Genomic DNA, 21,963 nt, shown 5'->3' with positions numbered 1-21,963 from the left:
ACAAACACTATATATTTCATAATTCCTCTATTTTAGATGTATACACATAACTACACCAGGAGAAAAAAAGACAATACTGCAAAAATATCAACATAATTTTGTAATACTTAAGATTTAGATAATGCCCAGTTCCCCTGATCATGATGAAATTTTTCCTCAAGTTTTTTAAAGTTGGCGTTTTCCTCCAGATAATTGGTTTTTTATCCATTTTAAAACTATTTCAAAATTAATGTTATTTTCTAAAGCTGTATTTTCTCCAAAATATATTATAAAACTTTGATTGTTTTCATAAAGTATTAAGTAAATATATTATCTAAAAATAGAGTATACCCACATAAATGCTATACATTCATTATTTGCAGAAGTGAGCACTAGGTTTTACATCAACCACTACTGTAGCCATGACCTCATACTTCATGTATTACCTTACCGTAGCTAGAGTAATATTTTGAAGATAAAAATACTGGCTTTCAGCTAAGAAAGCACTTTTGAGTATTTCTCAAATTTCCATTTATTACACAGGGCAATGACTGCTCAGTGGGGAGTCTGCATGAGATTCTCTTCTTCTCCCTGTCCCTCTGCCCTTCCCCCCACTCATGCACGCACACTTGCATGCACTCTCTCTCTCAAATAAATAAGTAAATCTTAAAAGAGGGTTGGTTAACTGTTTAAAACATTAAAATAACTACTAGGGGTACCTGAGTGGCTCAGTCCTCAGTTGGTTAACTGTTTTGGGCTCAGGTCATGATCTCAGGGCCTGGCATCAAACCCCATGTCAGGCCATACACTCAGCGGGGAGCCTAGTTGTCCCTCTCCCATGCTCTTCCTCCCAAATGTGCTCTCTACCTCAAATAAATACATAAAATCTTTAAAGAAACTTTAAAAATAAATGTAACTACCATATAATCCAGCAAGCTCACTCCTTAGAGCAGGAGTATCTTGAAGAGATATTTGCACACCCACGTTCATACCAGCACTGCTCATAATAGCTTAGAGGTAGAACCACCCAGATGTTGAATGAATAGATTAAAAATGGGGTCTATACATAAAACAGAAAACAATGAATCCTTAAAAAGAAAGGAAATTCTGTCACATGCTACAACATGGATGAACTTTGAGGACACTATCATTAAAAATCATTATCATTAAAAAACAAAAAAAGATAAAATGAAAAGGTCTCATCCAATAAAAAATGCCAATAAAGTGATGTAAATTATTTTAAAACATTCAAATAAAAATGGAACTCCTGGTGATAAAAAGCAAAATTAACAAAATGAAGAACACAAAAAACTCACTAGTGTAGCTGAACATTTAACATGAGATGACAAAAATAAGAAAAAAACAAAGAGAAAATCCAAGAAAAAAAGAGTAACAAAAAAGTTAACAGCCCCAGAGAAATGTGGACACCACAAACTGCACCAACATCCGCATAATGGGACTACCAGAAGAACAGGCAAAAGAATAAAAAAAATAGAAGAAAAATTCAAAGAAATGATGACTGAAAAATTCCTAAATCTCATGAAAAAAATTTAATCTAAACATCTGTGAAGCTCAACAATCTTCAAGTATTGTACATGTATAAATCCACAAGCAAACATACAGTGAAAATACTGACAGCCAAAAACAAGAAAATCTTAAACACAAGAGAAAAACCATTCCTCATTTTCGAGAGACCTCAGTAAAATTAACTGACTTTTCTTCAGAAATAATGATGCCAGACACTGAGATAATAATTCAAAGTATTCAAAGAAACAAATAACAAACAAACAAACAAAAAACACCTGACAACGCAGAACCATATATATACAGTAAAGCTATCATTTAAAACTAAAGGTGATAAGTGACATCAGGAACATAATACAGCTCCAAGCATTTTTCCCTGGCAGAAATATCAAAAAGAAAGCAGAAACTTTCAGAACCAATGTTAGAAAAACTATGGAATGCATTCAAAGGTTTACAACAACCAAGCAAATGCTGAGCTAAAAATAAAAGCAAATTAAAAATGGGACAAAAGATTTATGGAGTTTTCAGTTGCCCTTCCCACACTGTCTCCAGCAAGCTGACCATTTTAAAGACTGTGAATCTTAAAGTAGTGATATTCTTAGAATGGCAGGAATCCATGTGCCCAGTTGGAGATCCTGGTTCCTGGTTTGAGAGGAAGCAGAACAGACTTTAGAGTAAACGAATATGTGTGTCTGTTCCAATTTATCTAAGGGCTACCTGAATTATAGATTCAAAGCCATTATGTCTGTTTGATCCAACTGGGATCAAAGACTGGATAAATGGAGGAGATAGCTCAAAAATATCAAAGGTTAACTAACAAACCACAGATGTGTGGTACAAAAGATTACTGGTTGAGGTATATAACAGAATGCCTCAGACATGGGAGCAAAAGCCTTGGAAGATTCTTGGGGACATTAGGACATTCAAAAATACCCACTGATTTGGGAGAGTTTAGAAAGCCACACAGAGGCTCAGAGAAAGATGCATGCTCAGAAAAGAGAAAAGAAGACCCAAAGTTTTACCCTTGGCTGAGCTCTGAGCTCACTGCAAATATGGATAAGTACTGAAGAAGAGTCTAAGCACAGAGACAATACAAAGACTGGGCGAGGGATTTGTTTTGTGTCTGTGGATGTGTGTTTTGTTGTTGTTGTTGTTGCTTCTTTGTGTTTTGTTTTGGCTCCTGCCATTCAAGGAAAACTACAACACAATGGGGGGGGGTGAACAAAAGCTAAAGGATAGAAACCTCAGTGACCTTCCACAAGTGACCTTAAACTCTTACAAATATAGATTGGGAGATTATCTAAACAGACTACCATAGCCTTCAAACAATTAAAAAAGCAGCAAGACTTCAGAAAGGGGTAGAATCTGACTTCCAAAGTTATACTCAAATACCCAACTTTCAACAACAATAAAATATCACAAGGCATACAAAAATAAAATAAAACAAAAAACAAATAAAACATAAAAGTATAGCTTAACCAAAGGAACATACAAATTAACAGAAAACATTCCTGAGGAACCCCTGATATCAGATTTATAGCGCACACACTTTAAAATAACTATCCTAAATATCCTTAGAGAGCTGAAGAAAAATATGAAAAAAAGTTTAAAGGAAAACAATGTATAAACCAAAGGAATATCAATTAAAAAGGAATAAATCAGTAAAAGGAATCAAACAATTCTGGAGCTAAAAAGGTACAATAAAATGGATGATTCTCCAAAGCATCTAACAGATGCAGAGCAGGCAAAAGAAAGAATCAGCAAGCTAGAAGAAGAAATGTGTAAGATTATTGAAACACCAAAAAGAACATGAAGTGAACAGAACCTATCTGAAAACTTGGGACACCATTAACTAGACCAACATATACATTATGGGAATCCCAGAAAGAGAAGAGACTAAAGAGGAAGCAGAAATAATATCTGAAGAAATAATGGTCATGACATTCCCAATTTTGACGGAAGATATATATCTACAAATCCAAAGGCCCAACAAACTCCCAAGAACAATCAACAGAGAGACCTACAAATTATAATCAGCCTTTTGAAATTCAGCCCCTGCAAAAAGAATCTTGAAAATAAGAGTGCCTTGTCAAATAGAAGAGATCTTTAATGAGATTAATAACTAATTTCTCATCAGAAACCATGGATGCTAGAAGGCAATGAGATAACATATATAAAGACCTGAAAGTAAAGAAGTATCAACATACCCAGCAAAACTGTCCTTCAAAATTTAGAAAGTAATTAAGAAATTCATAGGTAAACAAAGGAAGATACAAAATGTATTTATTAATACGGGAGACTGAAGGAGTTCATTAATAGATCTGCCCTACAAGAAATGCTAATGGGAGTCCTTCAGACTGAGTTGAAAGGAAGCAAGATTGTAACTCAAAGCCATATGAAGAAATAAAGACCCCAGTAAAGATAAAGATAAATCCATAAGCCAGTATTATTATGTAATATTTGGTTTGCAACTCTACTTTTCATTTACCATATTTCAAAGAAAAACCCAACAAAATTATAGATCTGTGTTACAGGGCACACAATTTATAATGATGCAACTTGTGGCAACAATAATGTAAAGTGGAGGGAAAGAGCAATATAGATGAGTTTTAGTATTGATATTGTTTAAGATGGCATCAATTCAAATTATATTATTTTAAGTTCATGATGCTAAATATAAACCCATGATAACCACAAAGAAAATACATCAAGAGAACAGACACACAAAAAAAATAAGAAGGGAATCAAAATGTGCCACTATAACAAATCAACTAAATACAAAGGAAGACAGTAACTGAGGATATAAGGGAGAAAAACACCTACCAGACAACAGCAAATAAATAATAAAATGTCCGAAGTTAGTCAATCCTAGCTAGTAATTACTTTGTATATACATGGATTTAACTCTCTAATCAAAAGGCAGATATTGACAAAATAAAGAAAACATTATACAACAAAATATTGATTAAAACACTCACTTTAAATAAGTCAGTCAGAAAAAGATAAATACCATATAATTTCACTTATATGTGGAACTGAAGAAGCAAGCAAATGAACAAAGAAAAAAGAGACAAAAATATCCAGACACTTAAATACAGAAAACAAACTGATAGTTACCAAAGGAGCGATGGGTGAAATAGATGAAGAGCATTAAGGGTAGACTTATCATGAGGAGCACCAAGTAATGTATAGAATTGCTGAATCACTATATTGTACCTCTCAAACTAGTATAATACTGTATATTGATTATACTAGAGTTAATTTTTTTTTAAAGATTCACTTAGACCAAAAGACATAAACAGAATGAAAATGAAAGAATGGGAAAAGATAACCATGAAAATAATAAACAGTACTGGAATAGATATAAATATATTGGACAAAATATACTTTAAGTCAAAAACAGTTAAAAATGAATCAAATTGATTACAGAATCAATTTGTCAAGAAGATGTAACTATAAACCAAACAACAGAGCCCTTAAATTATAAAGGAAGCAATTACAGAATTGAAAGGAAAAATAGATCTCTACAGTAGTATTTGGAGAATTCAATACTCCACTTTAAATAATGACTAGAACACTTAGAAGGTCAACAAGGATGAAGAGGGCCTAAAAAACACTATAAACTAAGTAACCCTAACAAATGTTTATGGAACACACTACTCCAAAAGAGCAGAATATACATTTTTCTCAAGTACACATGGATAATCCTCCATAACTGACCATGTTAGGCCAAAAAACAATTCTTAATTTTAAAACATTATCATTATACAAAACATCTTTTCTAATCATAGTGGATTACAGCCAAAACTCAATAACAGAAGAAAAATTTTAAAAAGTTAATATGTGTTAATATGTGGAAATTAAATAATATACTCAGAAACAATCCATAGGTCAAAGAAGAAATCACAAGAGAATCAGAAAATATTCAGAAATGAATGAAAGCAAAACAAAAATATTAATACAGCCTGCAGCAAGGCAGTATTCAGAGGAAAATTTATAGCTATAAATGCCAATGTTAAAAAAGAAAACATATCTCAACTTAATAATCTAATTTTACCCCTTGAAGAAACAGAGAAGAAATATCAAAGTGAAACCAAACAGAAAAGAAGAAATAATAAAGATTAGTGTGAAAATTTTTTAAAAGGTAACACCAAAACAATAAAGAATCAGTTAAAGCAAAGGGTGACTCTGAAAATAGCAACAAAATGAACAAACCTTTAGTTAGAATGACAAAGAAAAAAGAGAAAGAATGTAAATAACTAAAATCAAAAATCAAAGTGAAGTTACCACTACAAACTATACAGAAATAAAAAGGATTATTAGAGAATACTCTAAGCAATTTTACAACAATAAATTAGATGACCAAGACAAAACTGACATATTCTTAGAAATACACAAATCACCTAAACTCAAGAACAAATAGAAAACCTCAACAGATTTATAATAACTGAAGAGGTTTAATCAGTTATCAAAACTACCCAACATAGAAAATTCTAGTACCAGATTGCTTCACTGGTGAATTCTACCAAACATTTTATTTTAATTTTTTATGTATTTGAGAGAAAGAGAGAGAGAGCACAGCGGGGCAGAGGGAAAGAGAGAGAAGTAGACTCCCCACTAAATGCAGAGCCCAGCACAGGGCTCAATCTCACAACCCAAGGATCAGGACCCAAGCCAAAATCAAGAGTTGGATGCTTAAACACCTAAGCTGCCAGACATCCCTCCACCAAACATTTTAAGAGAATGAATACCAATTCTTCTTGAACTCTTCCCAAAAATATGAGAGGAGGAAACATTTTCTAATTAAGGTTAGATTTATCTTGGCACCAAAGCCAGATAAAGACAAAAATATCCCAGCAACATAAAGTTGGTTTAACATCCCAAATCAAGTAACATAATACACCATACCCACAGAATAAAAGACTATATATATATATATAATCTCATTTCAAGAGATGTTTAAAAAAAAGCATTTGCCAAAATCTAAAACCCCTTCATGATAAAAACAACAACAATCAAATACTAGGGATAGAGGGATAGAGGGAAGCTTCCTCAATCTGATAGAGCAAATATCATACTTAAGGATTAAAGAGCAGATTCTTTCCCCATGAGATCAGGAACAAGAAACAGATGTCTACTCTTTTTTTCTATTCAGTTATATACTAGAGAGTCTAGCCAGGGTAATGGGGAACAAAATGAAACAAAAGACATCCATATTGGAAAAGAAAAAGTAAATTATCTCTATCTGTAAATGACATGATCTTACACACAGAAAGTCCTAAAGAATCAACCTTATTGAACAACGTTGCAGGTATAAGATCACTATATAAAAATTAATAATTAGGAATGAACCACCCAAAAAGGAAATAAAGAAACAACTCCATTTAGAATAGCGTAAAAATTAAATATTTAGGAATAATATGTACCTGGGCACTGGGTATTATACACAACTGATAAATTATTGAACACTACATCTGAAACTAATGATGTACTATATGTTAGCTCATTTAAATTTAATTAAAAAAATGAATTCCATTAAAGAAAAAAGAAATAATACAAACTCAAAGAAATGCAAATACTTTTCTGTAACGAAGTGCATCATACTCTGAAAACCACAAAACATTACTGAAATAAATTAAAGTAGGTCTAAAAAAATGAAACACACCATGTTGATGGAGATGTTATAATATTGCTAAAATAGAGGTATTTGCCAAATCGATCTTCTGATTTGATGCAATCTCTATCAAAATAAACACAACTTGCTTTTTTTTGTAAGAAATGGAAAAGATGATTCTAAAATTCATATGGAAATGCAAGAGATCCAAAATAGCCAATTTTGAAAAAAGAATAAAAAATCTGGATGACACACAATCTCAATTTCAAAATCTATTATAAATCTATAACAATAAACTGTGTGGCATAGACATGAGGATAAATGCATAAATCAAAAGGACAGAATAGAGATCCAGAATAAACCCTTATATTTACAGTCCACTGAGATTCAATAAACACAGTAGCAGTGGGGGAAACAATAGTTTGTTTCAACAAATGTGTTTGAACAACTGAATAACACATGCAAAAGAATGAAGTTGGATTCCTGTCAAACACCATATTAAAAAATCAACTAAAAATGGATCAAAGAATTAAATGTAAGATATAAAATTATAAAACTCTTAGAAGAAAACATAGGTTTCCATCTTCTTGATCTTTGAAGAGGCAATGGTTTCTCAGATATGACACCAAAATCAGGGGTAACAAAAGAAAATGTAGATAAATTAAATATCAAAATTTAAAACTTTTATGCTTCAAAAACACCATTAATAAAGTAAAAACCACTCAAAAAATTGAAGAAAATAGTTTCAAACTCTATAGCTGAAGAGACTTGTATCCAGAAATATAAGTAAAGGGAATGAAATACGCATTTCTTCAAAAATAGACAGCCAACAGCATCTGAAAAGAGGCTCAACATCACTAGCCATCAGGGAAATGCAAATCAAACCCACAATGAGAAACCACTTCACATCCACAAAAACAAATACAAAAGGCAGACAATAACAAGTGTTGATGAGAACAAAAAGAAATCAGAACCCTCATAGACTGCTGTTCACAATGTAAAGTGGTGCAGCTGCTTTCCAAAACTGACAGTTCCTCAAAAGCTTAAAACCAGTTACCATATGAACCAGTAATCTCAATCTTTAGTATGTATCTAAGAGAAATAAAAATACAGGTATGTATACGAGATCTTGTACACAAGTGCTCACAGCAACATTACTGAAGACACAAATGTTCATCTATTGGTGATAAATAAAATGTAGGATAGCGATGTAATGGAATATTATTCAACAATAAGAAGGAATGTGGTACAGATACATGCTACAACATGGATAAACACGGCAAACATTATTTTAAGTAGAAGAAGTCAGTCACAGAAGACCTTATACTATATTATTTATATGAAATGTTTAGAATGGACAAATCTACAAAAGAAAGAAGACTACTGGTTATCAAGGGATCCAGGGTGAAGGGGTAAACGCAGAGTGATTGCTAAAGGTTACAGGGTTTCTTTTTGAAATGATGAAAATATTCTAAAAGTAATTGTGGTAATAACTGTACAACTCTACATAAGCTGAAAACGATTGCACTCGACTGTGAATTTTAAAAGGATTACATGTGAATTATATGCTAACTAATACTTTAGGAAGGAAAGAAAGATGCAAAGTTTTCTTAATAACTTAGAAAAATCAAGAAAATATACAAATTTTTAGCACTAATAAGATAATTAGAAAAATTATTGAAAAGAATGTTAAGATAAATCAGTATCAACCCTGCCTTCCAGAAATAATTAAAATATAATTTAAAATATTACTTACCATTATACAATCTTTTTACAATAACATTAGTAGCTAGGACTAAATCTAGTTAACAGTGGACAATGCCATTTTAAGAAAGGTAGGAAATCGGGGCACCAGAGTGGCTCAGTGGGTTAAGCCTCTGCCTTCAGCTCAGGTCATGAACCCAGGGTCCTGGGATTGAGCCCCACATTGGGCTCTCTGCTCAGCAGAGAGCTTGCTTTCTCCTCTCTCTCTGCCTGCCTTGCTGCCTACTTGTGATCTCTGTCTGTCAAATAAATAAATAAATAATCTTAAAAAAAAAAAAAGGGGTACAAAATCTTATTCCACATATATGAACAGTAGGGTCAAAATTCTCCCAAGATTAATTCATAAACTAAGTGTGGTTCCAATCTACTTTCTAATAGAATTTTTCAGTAAAACTAATAAAATCATTCCTGTTCGTTAAGATTTACTTATTTGAGTCGTTTCTCAGCCTTTAGGCTAAGATCAAGTTTAAGATTTATTTATTTATTTGAGACAGAGTGAGAGAACGTTCCCACATGTCGGGGAGGAGCAGAAGGAGAGGGGGAGAGAGAGAATCTCTAGCAAACTCCTTGCTGAGCAGAATCCCATGCAGGACTCAATCTCACAACCCAGAGATCATGACCTGAGCCCAAACCAAGAACTCAACTAGCTGAGCCACCCAGGTGCCCCAGTAACAAAACAAAACTGGTGCCCCAGTTCTTAAATATTACAAGATAGTGAAGAAGCACATACAAGGTTCACAACTTGACAAAAAAATGAAGCAGACTTCCTACCAAATAATGGGTCAAATTACAAAACTACAATACCTAAAACCATGAAAACAATAAGATGTCCAGAAAAAACCTAAAACACAGAGGAACGCTTTGAGATGTGAGAGATTACATCACAAATCAATAAACTATTGAATAAATGGTGTGAAACAACAGACCCCAAAATAAACTCTAAGTACATTACAGACTTTGGAATAGGGAAAACTTTAGCAAATAAGATTGCCAATGCAAAAACATCAGAGAATAATAAAACATACTCTTTCTAGATCCACAAACTTTTCAAAATCCAATTTACCTTACTTGAGATTCATGGAACAGAAAGTACTTGCAGTACATATAGCAAAAAAGTATTACTACCCAGAATAAATAATGTCTACAAATTAATAAGACACACTTCCCAATTAAAGGAAAAAGTCCCAGAACTAAAAACCACAGCAATATATATATATGGTTTTTAGTCCCAGAACTAAAAACCAAAGTATGAACTAAGTGGCAAATAGTCATCAATGGTATGAAAAGTATCACCAAACACTCATGTGCCTATGAATTAACATAAGGAAGTACTACTCACCCTTATCACACTACCAAACTGCTTAGAGATTGCAGGGAAGCAGAAACTGACATAAAAGTTGAGAAAACAAATGTACCAGAATTCATTTCTCTCAATGGCTCAATTGTTCTCTGATGATACACTAAAAGATTTTTTTTTAAGATTTTATTTATTTATTTATTTGTCAGAGAGAGAGAATACACACAAGCAGGCTGAGTGGCAGGCAGAGGCAGAGAGAGAAGCAGGTTCCCCGCTGAGCAAGGAGCCCGATGTAGGACTCCATCCTAGGACGCTGGGATCATGACCTGATCCGAAGGCAGCTGCTTAACCAACTAAGCCACCCAGGCGTCCTAATACACTAAAAGATTTCATGTATTTTCTTAAATATGTGCAATGAACTGACACACACACTCAGAAATACACATTCCCTTCACCTTTAAAATGATCACAGACACACACATATCTTAGTATATCCATACTTAGTATATTCATACTTAGTGTATTTTAATAGCTATATATATATATGCATATATATATATATATATACACACACGTGTGTGTGTGTATACTTATGTTATATATTCTTTTTATGTGTGCATATATAGAGGCACTATCAAATTTACTAGCATAAAAATTTGTTTCTGGCCTTTTCAAGAAAATCTATGAAGAGAAACCTAAAATTCAATGGAAAAAAATGAACAAAAATATTCTCAAGACAAAGAGAAAGGCACCAAAAAATTATTATTTTGAAAAATACTGATGGACAGATTACAAAGATTGACTGTACCTTTCATCTTCTATGAAAATAAAATCTTACTATGAATAAGGCTATCTTAAGCCAAAGAAAAGCACCATCTTCAAAACACACATGAGTATTTCTCAATTGCTTCATGCTTTTTTCCCATTTTATTTTTCAAAAGACCTGGAGAATACATTCTTAAAACTCTATTGTAATGAATTCTAGCTATACTTATAAATTTAAGCTCTAACTGAGAAAAGTCAAACATCGTGATTCTAAATGTTTTTTCAAAACATGTTTCATTTCAAGATGCTACAGCCTTTACTTTTTAATGATTACATTTTAGATAACTATTTGAAGTCAGTTTCCTGCTTTGCAACATCAATTTTTAAAAAGCTGTGGGTCTTAAGTGAAGGAATATAAATTAATGCTGGTCCCCACTGGTGGATTTGAATATATAACTTGTTATTTAAAGAAAATCACATGTAATAAACTTCCTATTAGAAGTTAGATCTGAAATAACAGCATCATTCTCATGCTCTCCACTCTCACTGCATACCTTTATTTTTGCATCAATGCTATGTTTTTCTTTTCTCCAATGTGCTTCTTGCTTCCTCAGTTTCTCCAGGTCATTTAGCAGGTCAGCACAGCGGGTATTTAATTTCTCATTCTCCTCCTCCAGATTTTTTATAACCAGTCTGCTTTGCTCTTCCTTATTCTGTACACACTCCTTAGTGTCCTGTAGAACAGTACCACAAGGGCCGATAAACAAAACAAAGCAAAAAAAAAGGTGAGAACTAATCAGCAAATATAAACTGTGCAGTTTTACCCTCACAGCAGCTTCTTCTATATTTGATGGCCAAGGTCACCTGTATACTTTTATTGGCCTCTTTTCATGCAGGTGGATGGGTCATATTTTTTCACTGGATGACAGCTTTGATGAGTACACATTTGCAAAGAGCCCATTAATTGATCAAGCTGCCTTTGATGCTGTCCCCAGCTATTTTTGAGACCCACACAGACATATCCTCCCAGACCTGGGTTTTATCAATTAATAATGCCAGTCCCATCAGAATCTAATTACAAGAAGCCACATATTCACACTCCTACTTTCTTAGCTCCATTTCCATCATTAACTATTTATCTGAAAGTTATAAAGCTTGGAGTCTTATCTTTAAAGCATCTTTCTCAGTTTTTGCATGTGAGAAAACTGTGTGGTACAGCAGGGCCTAAGGCAATTTTTCCTCCAAGCTTGTCACTTTCTGTGCCACAAAGGCTGACAAAGCTTAAAGTAGGATTTCAAAGCAATAATACTGTAAAACTATGTACAAGCCAACACACCTTAACTTCTTGACTTTTATCTTTAAATTTCTTCTGCAAGTCACTGAAATCTTTCCTCAAGAAAGCATTTTCTTCATCAACTGCAATCTTCCGTTTTACAAGGTCATTTATTTCTATTTGTAGTCCTGTTTCTCTCTATGGAAAAAAAAATCACAATCACTGGTAAACTGGTATTTCTAAGAAAAAAATACTTTATTTTAAAAAGTTTCACATTTTGATCAATAATATTAGGATTAACTAGTTTTTATAATAATGTCTATTATCAAAGATCTCATTTCTGGTAACATGCCCATCAATTTTCAAGTAAACAGGCAAGGGTGGTATCTGTTTATTAGTTTAAGATGAAGAACACATAAAAACTGGATGCCAAATATTTTAAGCCACATTCAGAAAGCAAACTTTTGGGATTCAGGTGCAAAAATAGAAGAAAAACAAAATTTTATAAAACATTCCAAAGAAAATGTGTAGATAGCTAAGATAAGAATTACCCTCTTATTTGAGTATCATTTGGAAGAAAACATTTTCTAGATAAACAATTATGATTTTGTGAAGGCACAAAATTTTCAAGATTGGAAAATGACAAGTTTGTTTTGGTACCAAAGATGACTTGCTGTGTAGAAAAACATATTCACAATATTAAAACTGCCATAGTTTTTAACTGACTGCTCTTTTTACCTGCAGGAATACCTAAATAAGACCTAATTACAAGACATATCCATGACTCATTTCTTAGTTTCCCTCTTCTCTCAGAAAATTTACCCCTTCTTGGTTTTTGATCTCATCTCTAACAGTCTTATTAATCCTAATTCAGCTGTGATGCTCTCCCAGTCAGCAATGTCACATTTCCAGCTTTCAATATAATACCTCCATTTGGATTATCTGCTGGAACTTGAAACTAACATGCCAAAACTGAAATCCATATCCTGATACTATCTCTTTCTAAACTTCTTCAACTTTTGTCAACCTAACTTTTGTTCATTTTTCAACTAATATTTATTATGCATCCATTACACACTTATAAGGGTTTTGAAAGCCTCCAGGTAATTTTTAATAGCACCATTTCCCAAAGCCCCATAGGCCTGTCAAACAAGAAGACACATCAAGTTATAACATACTGTTCTGTTACTAAGTAGGATGATCAACAAAAACCCTGACCTTCATTTCATCTCTGATCTATCAGTGATGCTCATCTGATTCTTAAATATCTTGTACTCCCATATTTACTCCTTATTAAACATGCTCCAAGTGACTTGAGGAGGAGCTTCAAGGATAGGATGCAAAACAGGATGAGTTTCAGGAATAAAGTGAGAGTAACTAATATATTCTAATTTTTTAAGCTATAATGTTAATTGTTGATTTTACTTTAGTTCTAATTGAACTAAACTAAACTAAACTAAACTAAACTCCCTCTGAGCACCTGGATGGCTCAGTTGGTTAACTGTCCCACTTTTTTTTTTTTTAAGACTTTATTTGACAGACAGAGATCACAAGTAGGCAGAGAGGCAGGCAGAGAGAGAGAGAGCAAGGGAAACAGGCTCCCTGATGAGCAGAGAGCTGGATGCAGGCCTCTCGATCCCAGGACCCTGGGATCATGACATGAGCTAAAAGCAGAGGCTTTAACCCACTGAGCCACCCAGGTGCCCAACAGTCCCACTCTTGATTTCAGCTCAGGTCACAATCTCAGGGTGGTGAGATAGAGCCCTGTATCAATGCTGGGTGTAGAGTCTGCTTAAGATACTCTCTCTCCCTCTCCCTCTGCCCCACACCTGTCACTCCTCAGACACACATGTTCTCTCTTAAAAAAAAAAAAAATCAAATACTGAATACATACAAAAAATAATCTGTGAGAAATATGTAAGGTATGAAGAACAGAATAAAAAGAGTACCCTAGAATCCACAACCACCTAATTAAGAAATACAACCTTACCATTATCTTTAAGTCCTCTGTAGGTCCCCTAATCCTTATAACACTTCCATGTCCTCCAGGGCAAGGCACTATCCTACAACTTTGGTTCTTAGCCTTGTCTTTCTTTATAGTTTGAAAACACACTTATCCCTATTTGATATACTCTACAGTTTAGCTTATTTTTGAACTTTATATAAATTAAATCATACTACACACATTCTGTAGCTTGCTATTTTTTGCTCAACATGTATTCCCAAATTTATCCATAGTGATACGTATAGCTACAGTTCAATTACCTTGGTATATAGTATTATTCTATAATATAAATATACTATAATATATTTATCTATCTCTTGTTTGTGTATACTTCAGCTGCTTCCCATTTTGGGAAAAGGGGTATACAAACAATGCTGCTATAAACACTCTTAAACATGTCTCCTGATATAGATGAGCAAGAATTTCTCCCAACCAGTATTTTTCAAACTACAGATTACAATCTAGTAATGGGTCATTAAATCATTTAGTCATCACAATCAGCATTTTTTAAAAGTGGAATAGAATACAACAGAAACTATCAAAATGTTAGCATAAATTCTCAGCAAAAAAACTCAGAAAGAAGCAGATACACTATATTAAGTATCTCCTAAATTTTTACAGTGCTTGGTTTTTCATTTATATTTTTTTAAATATTATTACATTCATATTTGGTGCTTATTTTGTTGTATTTTTACCTTATTATAAAAGTAAGGACAATTACTATATTATATTTTATGTCAAATGTGGGTATATTAGGGAATTAGGTAGAATGTATTTTTTTCAGTTTGGGGGTCATATTAATAAAAGTTTGAAAAATACTGCTTAAGATTATATTTGGAGGTAAAATCACTAAGACATAGGCTATAAGCACTTCAAGAGTTCTCACAGCTCTACATCTGCACCAACACTTGACTCTCAGGCTTGGTAATTTTTTACAAATCTAGTAAGTATAAATGGAACCTCAATATAGTTTTAATTTTTACTTCCCATTTTAACTATTAGGGCATATCAAAATCTCCCTGACATCAATCAAACAGCTTATGAATAGATGCATAAGTGTAGCCCATCCACAATTCACAGCCCATTTTTCTATTCTCATCTAAGTGTTACCCTCCTTCAAACTTCAATCTCTCCCTTTCTCCATGAAGGTTTCCCCAGACTGTCACAGTAATTTCTACCCTTCCTAGATTTCTGTCTTGCCCATATTATTCATTGGACACATTACATACTAACTATGTACTCTTGGTGTTTCCAAACCAGATAAGCAAATGTTTATGAATGAGATGGACAAAGAATGATAAATTTAATCACATGAACACTAAGATTGTTTACAGACTATCTACAGACCTCTCCTTTAAAAGAACTGACGAAATATGAGAATTCTCATCTATTCTAAAAACTATTTAGACCCTAGGAAGGAAAGAACACTGAGCCAAATGATTAAAGTTGTAGAAGGGATTGCCCTTTCGTGTCAGCTAAACTTAACAGAAACTGACAACTTAAACACCAATAGCAAGCACTTTCATGAGAATTATTTAATAATTTGAATTTCAGCATTTGAGTGAATTTAGTAATCAACAAGTCCAAATAAAGACTTAATTTTTAAATAAAAAGCATAATACAGTAGGTAATTAGCTAACCCAAACTATGAATATCCTTGTATTATGTTTGATAAATCTGATATTACACTGAATAATCATTAAAGTAATAAAGATGCACTCCCAATAAAAGATAATCAGAAACTTAAACCTTTAAAGATTTGCAAAATTTTGTGTAATGCAAAATATTTTCCTATTAACGTATGCTCTTAGTGATCTACTTTAAATAATGAAACTACAGCTATAATTCATTTTAAAATATAGCTTTATGAAAGTTTTCAACAAACTTTTCTGGATAGAGTACATTCTTAATGGTCTGGCATGAGTTAATATTAAAATAGCAAACAGAACTCAGAGGAACCATAAAGCATAAAGGGTGACAAGAGAAAGTATGTCTGGAACAAATAATTTATTATGGATAAGACATGAAATGAATAATTCACATCATGGTCAAGAGAAGTCTATAGAGTAAGAAGAGAATGATAAAGATTATGACGCAGGAAAAAAGGGGAAGGAGGGGCAGCAGCATAAGACCTAAAACTCTACTGAGCAATACTTGAGCATGTTAATATATTATTTATATGACCTACTTTCAAAGGGGCATGGAAGTTTTAGTAAAAAACAGAGAAGTTATGAAGCCACAACAACTAAAACAATGGTAAATGGAGAAGAAGGATGGGGTAACAGATCTAACTGTAACAGAACTAAAACTCATTTCTGAGCTTCTTACAAGGTTAAAAAAAAAGTGGGGGGATAAAACATCAAAGATGTTCTAATTAAATACAATATACTAGGCTGTGAGTGGAGTCATATCATCTAATGCAATACTAGAAGGGGAATCTATTACCCAATTTATGTTATTACTATCAGTGACAGAGCTAAGGCAGTCTTACCAAAAGAAGTTATAGGCAATGTTTTATACTATCATCAGTAAAATATGTTATATTAGATTGCACTTCTATGAAAGTTTTTTCTGCAACCAGCTAAATAATAATGTGCATGAGTGCATGTATGTGTGTGTTTAACTTTCTAGAAATTTAACTAGATACATAAGATTTAAATAAGCTATAGCAATTGTCATTATTAAGTGTTATTCTATTCCATAGGCTATAAATCTTAAAAATTAAGAGCTACTTAATATTGCTCAGTAGGACAACAAAAACACACTAGAGGGACTTTCAGTTTCCACTCAAGCATGTAAGGAACTTGGAAGTCATCTTTCCTATTCACAAACTAAAAATCAACAACTCTTCCTAAATCTATCAAAGAACTGGGTGGGGTCATAGAGCAAACTATTGTTCCCCAAACTAGAGAAACAGATAGTGACAGATAGGGACAGATAATGACAATTTACCAGGGCAGAAAACTCCTTGGGAACCATTACCAGAGTAGAAAAATCTAATCTGTAATTAACAGATTGCTGGAAGATCAAAGTAGGCAAGTCTTGAGAGTTACAAAGTCCAAAAAAGCCCAATCTTGGGCAAGTTTTCCAGAGCCTAACCAACCGAGCTAAAAGGAAATACCTAACTCCAACACCCTCTACCCTTTCTATCAATCCAAGGCGGGGGGGGGGGAGGGCACTGAGAAGTACTTATTATGGTCACAATGTCAGGACATAAGCTCTCTAAAAGACTGAGACGTACGGCACCTGGGTGGCTCAGTCAGTTACGTGGCTGCCTTCAGCTCAGGTCATGATCCCAGAGTCCTGGGACCGAGCCCTACATCAGGCTCTCTGCTCACTGGAAAACGTGGTTCTCTCTCTTCCTATGCCTGACCCTCCCTCTGCTGTACTTTCTCTTTCTCTGTCAAATAAATAAATTAAAAATGGTGGGTGCCTGGGTGGCTCAGCAGGTTAAGCCTCTGCCTCGGCTCAGGTCATGATCTCGGGGTCCTGGCATCGAGCCCCGCACTGGGTTCTCTGTTCAGCGGGGAGCCTGCTTCCCCACCCCACCCCTACCCCCCGTCTCTCTGCCTACTTGTGATCTCTGTCAAGTAAATAAATAAATAACTTTTAAAAAAAGGTTTTTAAAACTATTTTAAAAAAAAAAGCCTCTGCCTTCAACTCAGGTCATGATCCCAGGGTCTTGGGATCAAGCCCCATATAGGGCTCTCTGCTCAGCAGGGAGCATTTTTCCCCTCTGTCTCTGCCTGCCTCTCTGCCTACTTGTGATCTCTGTCTGTCAAATAAAAACAAAATCTTAAAAAAAAAAAAAAAAAAAGACTGAGACCTAATTATGGAACTATAGAATGCTTCCCCTCCCTCTGACACCTCACCATATCACTAGGGCTTCTATATAACAACCAGAGAATACAATGGGCAGAATCATGCGTCTCAGATGATATTTAAGAAATTTCTAGAGAGACACAAATAAAAAAGAACAACAAAACAAAGGTTAGCCTCTGACACATATAGCTATAGCCAACGGCAAAAGCCCTATCCAGATAAACATAAAACCTCATACTAAAAGTCTACTCACCTCAGAACTTTTTACCCATTTAGTCAATTTTAAGTGTCAACCTAGCTAGGCCATAGTACACACAGTACCCAGTTTTTCATAGTTTTTGAGGAAACATGAGTCTAATGTTACTGCAAACATATTTTTCAGATGTGACTAACATTTAAATCAATGGACTTTGAGTAAAGAGGATTACCTCTCCATAATGTGGCTGGGACTCATCCAGTCAACTAAAGACTACAAAGTAAGAGCTATAGGCCTCTGAAAAAGAAGGAATTGTACCTCCGGACTGCCTTCTGATTGAGTTGCTGCATTAACTCTTCCCTGGGATCCTACGTTGTCAGCCAGTCTTGCACAGTTCAGACTTGTCAGCTCACAATTACATGGGCCAATGCCTTCAAATCAATTTCCCCCTCCATATAGATAGATACAGATAGATAAACAGACATATGTATGCACATCTATTACTTCTACTTCTCTGAAGAACCCTAACAGACTTTGGTCCCATTTCGGACATCAGTCTTAAAATTACAAGGACACGGATACCATCAACAACCTGAATTGTCGGAGGCAGGCCCCTGGCCAGGGCAGCCTCTGCCATTAAAAGATGGCGCCTGCTAGTTGCCAGGTTAGGATTGCCTCGTGAGACTAAGCGGAACGCCCAAAGAGGAAGTAAACAGCATTGGTTGCTAGCAAAGTTGTTCGTTTAGGTGCACAGCCTGATTCGCTCCCTCCTATACCCTGCTCACTGATTGGTCATGTAAGCATATATAAGTGTGTAGACTTGCGGAAATAAAGAAAGAGAAGATGCATCCGAACCAGGGCGTCTTGTCGTCCTTGCGGGGCGAGGGCGATACTGAATCAGCTTAGAAGCAGATTTTTCCTACATCAAGCTTCCAGATGAGAGCACAATCCAACTGTAACCTTGATTACAACCATATGAGATCCCAACTATATCCAGATTCCTGACCCACAGCAACTTAATAACTATATTTCACTAGCTTATGATAATTTGTTATGCAGCAACAGGAAAAACCAATAAAATGTGATCTATTTTCCCACAGAATTTACACTAAAAATAATGGATAAGGTGGTTATGGAACATAAGCATTATAAATCTTGACAGTACAAAAAAACTCAATAAAAAAATGTGGAGAATAAGAAATAAGTCCTCCAATTACTCTCTATGAGTTCACTTTAAAATGCAGGAGAAACAAAGGCTGAATAAATCAAAATACACTAATTTTCTTACCTTTTTACAGTGCATAGTTGAGAGATATTATATACATTTTCAGAATATGTTAGAAGCAAGAAGTATACTGCTACATATGATATTTAAGTAATAACTTAATCACTAAAAGAAATAATACAAACTCTAAATGTCCCCAACTATCAACATGAAAATGCGTGTATATGCAAACGCAAATACACACAAATGAAAAATACAATAAATATTAAAAGGTAAGAAAACATTAAAAACATAAATATAAGGATAGTCAGAGAATAAAGATCAAATAAGTATGTTATATCAAGAAATGTAGATGAGGTAAACTTATCTTAAAAAAGGAAAGATGTATAGATTGAGTCAAAACTCACTTGCAGGGAAGATGGTAGATTAGGAGGATCCTAATCTCACCTCATTCCACATTCACAACTAGATAACACCCACATCAGAGTAAATAACCCAGAAAATGACCTGAAGGTTGGCAGAACAGACTCTCCACAGCTACATACACTGAAGAAGGTAGGAAAGACAGAGACGTGGTTAGGAGCTAACGAGACCAATGGGACTGTATGTAGGAAGGAGGGACACTGCAGTGGTGGAGAGGGCAAAGGTGCCCCAAGCCACAGGGGATCTGCACAGGAAAGACAACCCTCCTAACATCTGGCTTTGAAAATGAGAGGGGCATAATTTTGCAAGTTCTTATAATCAGTTGGGCTTAACACCGGGAACTTTGAAAGTCAGCCAGTTTGGCTCTGGAAAGCCTGGAGAGCAAGAGGAAACTGAGTCCCCCACCCTAAGCACTACAAAGAACCCTGCATAGATAAAGCAATAGAAGCAGCAATTTAAAAAATGCCTTGGATATATAGGAATATTTCCTCGCCAATCTCAGAGCCTGTGCTGGAGGTACAGATTTCTTTGGGACAATTCTCCAGGAACAAAGGAGCTAAGTGGGTACCATTTCTTTTTTCACCCACCAGCCTGGAGACAGAAACCTGCAGAGAACCAGCACAGCCCCAACACTCCACCTAGCTGGCTATCAGCATACCTCCCCTTCCTCCCCACATCCCCATCCTTATGCTTCTGTGGATCCACACGCTCCAACCTTGGCAGGAGTTTTGGGCAGCTATGGGTTCCCTTCACTAGTGGACAGGTTTGGACCTTGCCAGAACTGTTTGCCCTACCCCACACATTCTCCTATGAACCTAAGCACTCTAACCCTGCAGCAGTTTTCTAAAGTAGCTCCAGGTCCCCTCCCAGAGCTGACCTATGCAAACATTGCTAACACTGTGCTCCCATGTTCTCCTACAGACCTGACTACTCCAATACACCATCAAAAGCAGTGTCACAAGCCTGGCAGTGTGCAAGCAGACCAAACAGGGGCCAGCATTACTCCAAAGAGGCTGCTGTTCCAAGAAGAGGTCAAGATCACCAAACACACCAGTCCAGCTGGGGACCCAGCAGTGGGCTGGGGCAGATATCTGGTCTGACTGCAGGCTCTGCCCAGCAATGAAAGCTTCTCAGGGCCAATATAGGGAAAGCACCCTGCAGTTCAGTACATCACTGGCAAATGCCTGGTCTGACTCAACTCAGGCCCAAGGTGGCCCCAGTCTGGTCCACTAACAGAGGGACAAACCCCTGGCAATGACAGGCAAAGAGAACCACTGCAAACAACTGGACTGAAAGGCAAAAGCAGTTCAGCCACAATAGTAAAGCACAAGCAACAAACATAGGAGAGAATAGGGGACATTGCACTGCAGACACTACAGGACCTCTTCTTCATAAGGTCACTACTTTCAAGAGCAGGAGACACAGCTGACTTTCCTACCACAGAGAAACAGACACAGAGAGTTAGACAAAGTGAGGAGACAGGGAAGTATTTCCCAGAAGAAAGAACAAGCCAAAATCACAAGAGAGCTAAATGAAATGGAGAAAAGTAATATGACTGATTGAGATTTTAAAGTAAGTTCATAAAGATACTCACTGGGCTTGAGAAAAGAGTGGAGAACTTCAGTGAGATACTTAGGAAAGAGAGAGAAAACATAAAAAAGAACCAAACGGAGATGAAGAACTCAAACTGAAATTAAGGGGCACCTGAGCAGCCCAGTCAGTTAAATTGTCCGACTCCTGACTTCAGCTCAGGTCATGATCTCAGGGTCATAAGATCAAGCCCCACATCAGGCTCTGTGCTCAGCAGGGAGTCTGCTTAGGATTTTCCCTCTCCCTTTGCCCTTCCCCCATCACTGACATGCTGTCTTTCTATCCCTAAAAAATTAAAAATAATAAAAGTAACTGAAATTAAAAATACACTACATGGGATAAATAGACTAGAGAAGAAGATGAACATATCAGAGACCTGGAGGAAGAGTAAGGGAGAGCAATGAAGCTGAATAGTAAGAGTAAAAAATAATAATACAATGAAAACAGATATAGGGAATTCAAGGACTCCATCAAGTATAATAACAT

The 21,963-nt window shown here is 35.2% G+C and overlaps 1 protein-coding gene across 5 annotated transcripts in view; it reads right to left on the bottom strand.

Moving 5' to 3' along the window:
* The window catches only part of CNTLN (centlein), a 289,645-nt gene that overhangs the window by 195,344 nt on the left and 72,338 nt on the right, over nt 1-21,963 (bottom strand). For all 5 annotated transcript variants that reach the window (XM_004765706.3, XM_013063112.2, XM_013063111.2 and 2 more), the window contains exons 4-5: nt 12,280-12,414; nt 11,498-11,677 (exon numbers count right to left, since the gene is read on the bottom strand). In XM_004765706.3, the coding sequence (XP_004765763.1) occupies nt 11,498-11,677; nt 12,280-12,414 (315 nt within the window). The remainder of the gene's footprint in view (nt 1-11,497; nt 11,678-12,279; nt 12,415-21,963) is intronic.

Source organism: Mustela putorius, unplaced genomic scaffold (assembly GCF_011764305.1).
Source record: "Mustela putorius furo isolate JIRA1106 unplaced genomic scaffold, ASM1176430v1.1 tig00000421_pilon_pilon_pilon, whole genome shotgun sequence".
Taxonomy (NCBI): Eukaryota; Metazoa; Chordata; class Mammalia; order Carnivora; family Mustelidae; genus Mustela; species Mustela putorius.
This window is presented reverse-complemented; position numbering and strand designations above follow the sequence as displayed.